Below are 12,176 nucleotides of genomic sequence, written 5' to 3' on the forward strand. Positions count from 1 at the left end.
ATTTTTATGGGGTTTTTCTCATTCTGCGGGGTCAAGGACCAACTTTTCGAATATTTTTAGAATTTCTACATATTCTCCATCAAAATACGCGTAGTTTGCTTTTTTAAACATTAAAATCGTCCAATCCGTTCAGAAGTTATGACGTTTTAAAGATTCGCATGAAAATTCGGGCAGACATTTCTGACCAGAAATTACATTTTCGGTAAGGAATTTTTTTCTCGAAAGTGCATAGGATTTCGGGGGTATGTGTAATGCCCAAAAATGATTGTAATGGACCCTTGTAATCGAAAATAATTTTTTTAGAACGATTTAAAAAATTTTTTTTATCGCCGAAAAATTTCACCACCCACCCGAATTTTTTTCTCAAAGGAAGGTAGGATTTCGGGGATATGTGTATTCATAAAAAATGATTGTAATTGACCCCTGCAACCGAAAATAATTTTTCCAGAACGATTTGAAATTTTTGAATTTAATTGTTAATAACTTTTTAACGAAGCCTCCATCAACAAATTGGTATTCTTGATTTTCGTCTTATTTTGGCCTCTAGAATCCCCCATTAAAATTTTTCTCAGGGGTGGCCGAACACCCTGTATTATATACAATGTGTTCAGTAACAGTTAGAAACTTTTATTGGCGTTTCTATATGCCAAAATAAGACGAAAATCAAGAAAGGTGAATTTACATTTGATGCTTTGTATCAGAGTTCTTAATTACTTAAAGTACGCGAAAGAACTAGATTTCAAATACTTGGTTAGAGCTTTAGAGCACTAGAGAACTAAATCCCATTATGTAATAGTAATATAGAAATTAAATTCTATAGGAACCTGAAGTCGTTGTCGATAGTATCGATCAATCAAGAACGAAGTATCCATTTTATGGTATTGCAAGCGTTCCTCCACGTTCATGAAACTTTGAGTATGCAATGCTTCGTACGATAGACCCTTTTCGTCTGCGTGGAAGAATTTCGTCAATAAGTCTAGGGCTTCGTGAAGTCGTTCGTAAAACATCGCAGGTTTATCCTGAAAGAAAATATTTTAGTGTGAAGTAAACTGCTCCGTGGTTCAAAAACTATCTTAATTTTAAAATTCTTCTCACTAGAAAATCAAAACATTAAATTGGTGTAAGTCAATTGTTTGACAATTTGAAACAATTCAAGATATCGAAAGCTTAACCCTCCCTCTGTTTTATGGTAAAGTTACGTAAATACACAGACGAGGTGTACGAGTAGACGATGCATCCAATGTATTCTTTCAATCCATTTTTGTGGGGGAGCCCCATTTTTAATAAATTTATTTGATGCTTAACGGAAATGTTTACTACTTTTCTGTAGGTATCCATGTGCTCTACTACATAAATAAATTTCAATGAAATACATTCACTATTGTAGTAGATCATTAGAATCTACTTCTTCCCCGAATCCCCAAAGCTATACGAAGCGCCAGAACTCATATAAAAGATGACTATGCATTAGTGTATGTGTAATAATACTGGATTACCTTTTTCATTCCCTCCCAAAGTCAACTCACACGTATTTACCCTCACACTACAACTATCTGCCCATCACTATTAATTCAGGGAATAGTTTCTTAACTGACCGTCATCTATGAGAAAAGGAATTTTCAGGTCAGTATGGCAGTCAGATTAGGCCACAAAAGTCCATAAGGTGTAAAGTTTACTCGTATACCTCATCTGTGGTTTTACTTTTGACTATTTATTTATCATCTGTCTCGGGGAAAAGACCCTTGCCTAATACGAAGCGGCTAATTAAGACTAATCTTATATACATTGGAATGAAAAGCAACTATCTGAGTAAACTGTATTAGTTTTTCCTTTACTACACGGAGAATTTAATGCAGATAATTGTCTACTCACGCCTGCGTTTCCGTCCATTTGATTGCTCAGCTCGCCCAAAACGACCTCCCAGATGTCCTGGAGGACTCGATTGAAGTTCACCGCAAGTAAAGCCGCATTAAGTGCCACCAAATGAACGTCCAGATATTCTAGTAACGGTGAAATGGCTTCCGAAGTGGGCACTCTGTCAGGCGACCAAGCCAAATGAAACATCGTCTTCTTCAGGGATGGTTTCATCTGACGTTCAAACAAAGTCTCAAATTTCTTGCTCTCACGCTGGTTAAAATTGTTCTAAACATCCTTTCTTTTAGACCAGATACGAAATTGTTCGTGCAAGAAAACAAAGAGAAAAAGGAAAAAAGCTGGCAATAGAAAAAGTTTGTTTTTTGTTTTATATGAAACTTTTCGTTTTTAATGTTTTACTGGAGAGATATTGAATGATACGGAGTTAAAAAGTTTGAAATATATCTTTAAACTTATGATTTGTTTCGGATTATAATATTCCTTTATTTGGATTTGTATTTTATCAATATTTTAATTTCCCGAAATATCGATGAAGCAAGAGCATGCAATTATTATTTTGGAATTTCGATGACGATACGAACCTTCATGCCGATCCTTGAAACGATCTGGTTTATGAAGAGCAACATTTGTCCCGGTGTCTGTTCCAAGGGTAACGTCAAAGCGTTCCTGCACTGTAGACGAGCAGGTTCGACAGCCTGACACTCCAAAGCTGTCAGAAGTTTCTCGACATGGAGCTCTTCTCCTAAATCCAGAAGCCACCTTCGAACGTACTCGAGACCGTTGATGGCCACGCACATCTGTACAACGGTATTATAATATCACGATTCGAACGAAACGATGTCATGCAGCTTGAAATTGGCGTGTATTCAGGGAACGACTTTAACGAACTGCTTTTGAAAGATAATTCAATTACAGTTACTATTTTTCACTCAATTTTAATTTGGCGGACGAAATTCTCAGCCAAGAAAATTGTTCCTTGTTTGAAACGTAGTAACGGATTAACAAAACCTTCAGCAGGGCTTTAAACTATTACTATTTTTTCGTTAGTTATAATGTTGAAAATTATAATTACAATGCATAATAAAAGTATTAAATTATTAAAATATATATTATTAAAATGCACTTAGTTTGATATCAAGTATGAAAGAAATCGATTTAATCTTATATATTTTAACGTTTGCATTATTTCTTTTCATGCTACATAACATATGAAAAGGGAATGGGAACGAATTTACAAATGCTTATAAAATTTGTATAACAATAAATATTTTAATACCGAGAGGAATGAAATAAAAGCGTTTAATTATCGATTGTTTTATAAAAAATGTGTTTATTCATTATATAGTAGGAATAAATGTGGTAATTTTTTTAAACATTGGGGAACCTCGAGTATCACAGCTCTAGGAAATGGTTTTTTTTTTTATTTTAGATATTAGCGAATTCAGTAATGACACGTAAACTCTGTATACAAATCTGAACTCATTTTCGATTAAATAAACAATGTATAATCCAGTGTTTATTGTAATAGTGGATTGTATAATCAATAGGAATAACTGAAACTTCTTTGTGTAGATAGTGTCCAAGTAGATTTGAAAATAAACATAGAAGACAGTATAAATAATAATGGTTGGTATATTCATCGGATAGAAGATAAAGAGCTTTTTAAAACGAATTTGTTTCAAATCAATAGCTTAGTTAGTTCCGAAGATACAGACTTCGAAGGAATTCATTGAGTTTCATTCATAAGCATGAGATGGTCGACGAAATTCCAAGAAATACTACGACCCTCTTTAATTCTCGGAGATGCGTACTCATACTCGTAGCGATTGTAAATAGTATGCGCCGCTGACTACTGTGCAGGTTACGTGATTTGGTCACACGATGCGCGCAAGACGAAGACAGATATTAGAATCTTAGAAGTTACACTTCTCTTTACACGACGATATCTCCAAAATGAATGATCGGATCGATATAAAGCGGAAACCATATTAAAGAGGAAGTCTTCCCTCTTCTAATGATGGCTCAATTACGGATAAAACACGAGTAACTTCGAAACTGCACGCGTGTAAGGCTTCAGTACTTTCGATACGCGTTACCAGACTGTTTATTAAAATATTACGACCAACATATAAATTGTTAGGACAATAATTTATAAGGTAAATACTTCGTTACTCGCTATTATACTGAAGTTGTTGTTTTTAATTGAGTACAACAATAAGCAAAGTACAAAAAATATGAAGGAAAACTAGAAATGACAAGTAATGAATTCGTTAGAAGGTTTGAGTTAAGATTACAGAGTGGACACAATTATAAAAAATCCCTAAAAAGACCAAAAAGAATGAAACTCTAGAATAGAATACCCTCTTAAGCATTTCAGTGTTTTCTTTAAATAAATACTGCATTCACTATATTCATCGAGGGTCCAAAATCCTTTTAAGAAACGTTTATACAAATACATAGCATAAACTACGTTTGCTGCTGGTGTAATTAGTTCAAATTGAATATAGAAAGCAGCTGTACGCATGTCTTGTAGAATGCCATGTCGTGAATCGTAATTTAATATTTTAAATAATTCATTTACGTATTTTGAAACGACTTTCATACTCGAGTCGAAACGAAAATTGAATAAACGCTTCTTATCGAGGCAGCGTGTTGATCCTTTTGTTTTTATACATGCAAGCTCGTTTAATATTCTGATATGTATTTGGTTGCAGCTACGTTCTACAGTTTGCCAGTCACAATGCATCGTTCAAGCGTATTTGAGAAAAAACATAACTCATTCGCGTGGTAAAATGTCTCCGGGTGCCCCTAGAGCTAGTTTGCGAAGCAGTGTCGTGTCATACAAATTGCAAAGCGGTCTCTACCTGAGCGATTACCTCGTCTGTAGTCTTATAAGGTGTCTGATCTTCGTAATAGCCACCGTCGGCCAGTTTTTGGTGAGTGAGCTCCGCGTAATACGCGGCTGAACTGCATATCGCCTGCAACACAAACGCCAAACTTAGATACACTGTTGAGCTTTAAATGGGTCGAGGAGATACATAATCTGGGAAGAGAACACGAGTCGATGAACAATGTTCTGAAGGAGCATTTACGAAAATCCAAGCGAGGGGATCGATCAGTCTCTGTAGAGAATCAAACAAATAGAAATACAAATATCCCCCTTTGGATAGTCAAACGAATAGATTTTTTATTGCATTTATTTATAAAGCGTAAAAATCTACCCAAAAGGAACTTTATACTGCAAATTTTCTTCCATTTGGTGGTAGTGATATTCCTACAATAATTAGGATATTATTTTTTAATTTTTTAATTGAAAATATGTAATACCTCTTTTAACGAGTGATAAAATTCAATTTGATAAATTTCAAAGGACCAGTTTTTAAAAATATCGCATTTACAATGTTTACACTAGTATGGGATTTCACTGTGCTTTTATTACATACAAATTTGTTTGAAATTGTTGCTTTTGACGAAGGAAATGATTTTTTTCCGAAGTTGAATTCATATTTCCCACATTAAAAAATACTAGAGTGTAATAAACATACTCCACGATCTTATATTAAAATATTAAATTATTTGTAATTATACTTCTCTTACAAACAATTCGCAAAAATAACCACTTTTCTTCTAAATAGGGATAACCCGTAAGGGAATATAGAACTGTAAAAATTGATACACGTTTTTTCAGTAAATTTATAGTTCGAAATTTTTAAAATAATATCCACGAATAATCGTTCCAATAAAAATTTATTAGAATAAAATTTGGTTCCGATAAACTTTTCACCATAAAGAAAAAAGTGGATATCATTCGTGAATAACAAACGAGGATTGATTCTGAATAAAACTTTATTCGCATAAATATTTATCCAAATAAATGGTTTTAGAGTTTAGAATAAAATTGCTTTTTTCCGTGAGAGACAAATTATATTTTATTCGGAAAAGCACTTTTCTGGTTACGCAGTGAAAGTTTATAATAAAGTATCAAAGTACAGCCGTTGACGCAAACAGATTTATTGCACAACCCAATGTAATAAATTATTACAGTTCCTATAACTTTGTGGATACGTCTAAATAATAATCCAGTTTGAAGGGAAACGGGCAAGCATGGCTTAACAATATTCAAACAAGTATCCATGTACTAGTAGTTTGATACGTACCTATGCCCCAATAGAGTTTGCTTAGGTACATATGATCCATTGCTAGTCAAACTAGTGGATTATGGTCCTAATGGCCACATAGATATACATAACCCAATAATCTTTGGATTTGGTTCGGGTCGTAAATCATTGGAATGATCAATTAAACATTGATTCTATAAAGACCAAATCACAATTTATCACTTAAAAGACCAAGGGTTGAGGGTTTTCTACATTTTTACAAAAGTGTTTCAAAAATAATAATAGTTTCGTGTTATATGAAACAAATAATATGAATAACGAAAATCATAGTAATTTGTTTTTGTAAAGTTCATTTTATTAAAATCACTTTACGAAACTTTCTGACTTAAAAAATATAATGAAATGTGTTTAAAACGTTACAGTACTTCTGTATCGTTATTTTGTTTCAATAATATACTAACTCACCGATGAAAATATATATTGCATTAATAAAGCTTTCAATAGATGGAAACGTTTATTAAAAACAGTAGTGCAATATAATGAAACTAGAAATTGAAATAAACTGAATTTGTCTAACTATTTCTTGATATTTCTACTTGCCTAGGCGTTTTTAAGCACCGATTGTAATACGGTTGTATCTATTAATCGTGCATATCATCCTTTTCTAATTAGTAAGAATTAATTTAACACTAAACCTACCGGCACTGTATGTATACCCATTCCTACCATGACCAGTCAAATGACCAATTTTTCTTTTCTTCTTTAACGAGGCAACGTACTTCCAATTTTTACATATGTATAGAAAGTTATGTTTTGATGTTCATTCGTAAGATGTTCTTTTCTTTTATGTGAAAAAATTTTTTAATATTCATCGGATGGAAGATAAAACACCCTTGAAAACGAATTTTGTTCTAAGTCGATACCGTAGTTAGTTCTAGAGAAAAGAACTATTTAAGAAAAAGTGCTGGTTAGTAATTACGCAAACATTCTGTATTTAAATTCATTTTCAATTAAATAAACAATTTATGGTTCAGTTTTATCGTACACTAGTCGTACGATCAGTAGGAATTGCTGAAACTTCTTTGGGTACGTAGCGTCAAAGTAAATTTCAAAAGAACCATAGAAGATAGCAAAAATTATAGTAGATGATATGATCATTAGGTAGAGAATGAAAAACCCTTTAAAATGAGCGTTTGTACGAGTCGATAGCTTCATTAGTTCCGGAGATATAGCGATTTTAATTTCAAGTCGATGCGGTGGCTAGTTTCGGAGATAGGGTTTGTTTACGTTTGGTTGTGCGCTCGCGAGTTCATTCTTCTCACGCGCGCGTAGATAGTAAACAGCGCGTAGTAAATTCTTGGAAATACTACGCCGAAACTAGGTCACGACAGTCACGTACGCGGGGTAGGTCAGCACCAAGCACGTGCGACAAAGAGGTCCGACTCTGTTAGACGAAGACAGAGATAGTCGAATTAAGAAAATTACCATTTACATAAATTACGATATCTCCAAAACGGAAAGTCGGATCGTCAAAAACCAAAAGCCTTTTTAAAGAGGAGGCTTTGCCGCTTCTAACAATGCCTCAATAATTAATAAAACACTAATAGTTTCGGAACTGTACGCATCTAAAGTTTTTAGTATTTTTAATACGCATTAATAGGCTTTCATAAGGCGGAGAGTCAGACGTAGCGGAATTTTAAAAATTACGATTGTTTTTACACGATGATACCTCCGAAACGGAAAGTCGGATCGAGAAAATCCGAAAGCCATTTTAAAGGGGAGGCTTTGCCGCTTCTAACAGTGGTTCAATTATTAATAAAACACTAGTAATTTCGGAACTGCACGCGTCTAAAGTTTTTAGTATTTTTAATGCGCGTTAATAGCCTTTTCTAAGGCCGAGAGCGGAATTTTTAAAATTACCTTTTACATAAATTACGATATCTCGAAAACAAAAAGTCGGATCGACAAAAACCAAAAACCATTTTAAAGGGGAGGGTTTGCCGCTTCTAATAATGCCTCAATAATTAATAAAACACTAATAGTTTCGAAACTATACGCGTCTAAATTTAACTATTTTTAATACGCGTTGTTAGACTGTTCTAAGACAGTGGGAACTGTAAATTCTCTCCTTTCGTCTTTACTATACATATATTTCTTATTTACATCGGAAGCTAACCAGAATTTGGTACCAAATGTCCAGTTTTTTACAAAAAAACATAAATCGTTCAACCGGTTAGATGACCGGTCGCGGTAGACAAGACAGACTACATATTTTTCTCAGAAAATAAACAATAAGATTAGAAGTGAATATTGTAAAATTCATTGTACGTATACTATAAGAAAAGTCGTGAAGTTAAATGGCGCTAAAATAATATTGTGTGTTAGAAATTCTAAACGAAATTTTAAAAACGGTCATTTGACCGGTCGCGGTAGGTTTAGTGTTAAATAAATGATATCGTAATAGTATAAACATTCAACATCAGTAGAAATAACCAGCAATGATCAAACACGTTAGACATTCAATGTCAGTTATCTCGAAAACTTGGTAATAAAAAGAACTTTATTCTATATATTTGATATATTTTCTCATGCATATTTGCTTATTAATAAATTTTGAAGACTTTTGTAACCACACAATTGTTTCTTTAACACGGTGGTCACCGGTGACCGGCACTTTGAACTTACAACGTGTTGCAATATTGTTTACAATGGTAGAACCCTAATACTTGTAACATTGTAAATAGTGCTACTTTAATTTGGAATATTGCAAAATAGTAAATTCACCATTTAATTATCGAATATTTCTATGTTTTACGTTATAGCTTGAACAAATGTTGAAAACATCTTTGGATATGGAAAACTGACGTGGCAGTTTTTTTCATTTATTAATATTCTTGCTAAACCAAAATTGATATTTAAATATCAATCTTAAAACACATAAATAATACATTATATTTTGATAATATTTTACAGTGGGTTTTTTAATAATTTCTGATTTGTGAGCTTGACAAAAGCCTTCTTCCTTGATCTTTTTAAGTTTAATGTATAAAACAAAGAAAAAATCAAAGTAGGAAAAAGTGAAATCAATTCTTCTCGTTACTCACATCGACAACTTTCAGGACCAAGTTGTACGATCCAGGAAGATCCGGCCACGCCAACTTTTTCCAGAATTCTTTGATCTACGAACACACGTTGCAGTTTTGAAGTCGTGAAATGCTTGCAAATTGATTTTAGCGTACAAGTTTCGAACATCGTTCGCATTATACCTGATATAAGCACGCCGTAACATCAATGGCGGACGTGCAGTGCTTCACTATGTATTCACCAGTGCAAATTCGATCGAGATCAGCCGATTTCCTTACGCGTTGGATCGCTTTCAATTTGGCCAGATCCAACCATTTGTCGACAGCTGGTCTGAACCACTCGTAATACTTGCAAATCCCCAAAGTCTTATGGTCGGACGGTGGTAGATTCTCCTTCATGCTGGAAGTAATGTTTCTCAGTCGTAATAATTACTACGCTTTAATAATCTATTTAATTTCCAACGTCTTGGAGTCAGAACCGCATTTAACTAGTTCTATTTTCATGAATTTGCTACTTTATTCTTGATATTTCGATTCTCATAATAGATAATAATACAATTGAATTTGATTATTTTCATTATTTTACACTCGATTATATTATGTTATATATTTAATTATTTTATACAATTTTGATCTACCATGAGACTAATGAAGCTTCAATTTCGAATGTCAATAAGGCCCTTTATACTGATATTATTTTTGAAAAATATGAAAGTTTGCGATTTCTATCTTTATTTAAGCCTTAATATTTGCAAATTAATTGTTATTGCTATTTACAGATTTTATAGCAGTATTGTTTTTATACCTCTTAAAATTGGCAATCATATTTTCTTGTAATATTTCCAATATAGTTTTAAGTTTTAGAGTGTAAATGAATAATAATAAAATAGAAAATATATAAATATAGAACAATAATATTTGTTTGTTATAACACATTCAAAGAGTTGAAAAGACCCCTCAAACTGATTAGTTTCAAGTAATAAGTATACAGAGTGTTCAGCTACCCCTGAAAAAAATTTTAATGGGGGATTCTAGAGGCCAAAATAAGACGAAAATCAAGAATACCAATTTCTTGATGAAGGCTTCGTTAAACAGTTATTAACGTTTAAAGTTCCGACCGTACTGAATTTTTTTCTTGAAAATGCGCAAAATTTCGAGGGTATGTCTATTTACCAAAAATGATTGTAATTGTCCCCCGCAACCGAAAATAATTTTTCCAAAACGATTTGACATTTTATTTTTTCGTCGTAAAATTTCACACTTTCTCGAATTTTTTTCTAGAAAGTGGGTAGGATTTCGGGGATATGTCTATTCACCAGAAATGACTGTAATTGACCCCCGCAACTGAAAATAATTTTTCCAGAACGATTTGAAATTTTTTTTTTCGTCCAAAAATTTAGGAACTACCCCCTGTCGATTTTTCTTAAAATTTCGTTTTTGAATTTTAGTAATTTTATTTGACGCCCTACAGAAAAGTTGTCTAATACTTTTTTGTAGGTACCTATGAGCTCTACTTCAAAAAAAAGTTTCATTGAAATATATTCACAATTGTCGGAGTTATGGTTGTTTGAAAATTGGACCATTTTTATGGGGTTTTTCTAATATTACGGGGTCAAAGAATAACTTTTCGAATATTTTTATAATTGCTACATATTCTACACTAAAATACGCGGCGTTTGGCTTTTTGAACATTAAAATCGTCCAATCTGTTCAGAAGTTATGACGTTTTAAAGATTCGCATGAAAATTCTGGTAGTCATTTCTGGCCAGAAATTATATTTTCGGTAAGGAATTTTTTTCTCGAAACTGAGTAGGATTTCGGGGGTATGTCTGTTGACCAAAAATGCTTGCAATTGACCCCTGCAACTAAAAATAATTTTTCTATGACGATTCGAAAGTCTTTTTTTGTACTTAAAACTTTCAGCACTTACTCGAATTTTTTTCTCGAAAGTGGATAGGATTTCGGAGGTATGTGTATTCACCAAAAATGATTGTAATTGACCCCCGCAACCGAAAATAATTTTTTCAGAACGATTTGAAATTTTTGAATTTAATTGTTAATAACTTTTTAACGAAGCCTCCATCAACAAATTGATATTCTTGATTTTCGTCTTATTTTGGCCTCTAGAATCCTCCATTAAAAATTTTTCCCAAGGGTGGCCGAATACCCTGTATATCCACTATTGTTTGTACCATGTACCACATAAACTTCAGAAAATTAGAAAATAAAATAATCTCATTAAAATAGAAATCAATTTTAAATCATCGATAAAAAGACTAATAAAATTGAAATTGTGTTTATATAATTACAAATAATTAATGTTTCTTTTATTTCTTGAATCTACTTTCTTACCAAATTACCGAGAATTAAAATAAAACTGGAGGCAAATTGAATTATTAATACAGTAAATAATATTTCGTGGTATTAGTTATAATTTAATTCGATTGCATATTTGCCCTTTTTTGTTCTGAATGTGATAGACGCGTTAGACGATACTTTCGTGACAATATTACTGGTAATTACGTTACAAAATCCTGGAGAGCCAGGTACAGCTCGAACATCGGTGTTCCTATTTCCGCCCCTGGTGGAAGAACATACTCCTCATCCCCATTTTGTCCGTGAAGCTGAAGACACGCAGTAGTGACCCTTGCTCCGAGTTCGGGTTGCATCTATCGAATGCATTTCCTTAGGTTAAATCATCGGACACGGCTGATCGTGTTTCAGTTCTACTAATGCTTTCAAAGTTATTTTACATTTCCACCACTTTTTCACTTTTCGCAAGTTCTACTACTACAGGAATTCGAAAATTCAGACTTTCGTCATTTATAACTGTTGCAAATACTGATATGGATTAAATTTATCAAATTTGTCATGTATGAAATACATGTATCGATAAGATTTAAATACATAAAATGTTATTGCTATATAAATTTATGTAGAGACCCTGTAAAATTAGGGTCAATGGTTAAAATTATCCCTCTGATGCTATTTTTTAAAAATATTGGTACATGGATACAACCACTGAAATTGCAAATAAATATTCATAATTAAATTTTCCATTGATGTAACAAAATATCGATCACACGATTGATAGACATTA

General features: G+C 32.8%; 1 protein-coding gene across 6 annotated transcripts in view; it reads right to left on the bottom strand.

Moving 5' to 3' along the window:
* Positions 1 to 12,176, bottom strand: part of Unc-13-4a (BAI1 associated protein 3) — a 301,637-nt gene that overhangs the window by 7,728 nt on the left and 281,733 nt on the right. For 5 of the 6 annotated variants that reach the window (XR_013080617.1, XM_076776805.1, XM_076776807.1 and 2 more), the window contains 7 exons: positions 11,600 to 11,745; positions 9,260 to 9,476; positions 9,098 to 9,172; positions 4,740 to 4,853; positions 2,457 to 2,672; positions 1,873 to 2,088; positions 825 to 1,019 (listed from right to left, as the gene is read on the bottom strand). Coding sequence is in view for 5 of the 6 variants with exons in the window: in XM_076776805.1 (XP_076632920.1) it covers positions 825 to 1,019; positions 1,873 to 2,088; positions 2,457 to 2,672; positions 4,740 to 4,853; positions 9,098 to 9,172; positions 9,260 to 9,476; positions 11,600 to 11,745 (1,179 nt within the window). In the remaining variant the exon portion in view is untranslated. The remainder of the gene's footprint in view (positions 1 to 824; positions 1,020 to 1,872; positions 2,089 to 2,456; positions 2,673 to 4,739; positions 4,854 to 9,097; positions 9,173 to 9,259; positions 9,477 to 11,599; positions 11,746 to 12,176) is intronic. The other variant, XM_076776806.1, reaches the window with a different exon arrangement.

The sequence above is a fragment of the Colletes latitarsis genome, chromosome 11 (genome assembly GCF_051014445.1).
Source record: "Colletes latitarsis isolate SP2378_abdomen chromosome 11, iyColLati1, whole genome shotgun sequence".
NCBI lineage: Eukaryota > Metazoa > Arthropoda > Insecta > Hymenoptera > Colletidae > Colletes > Colletes latitarsis.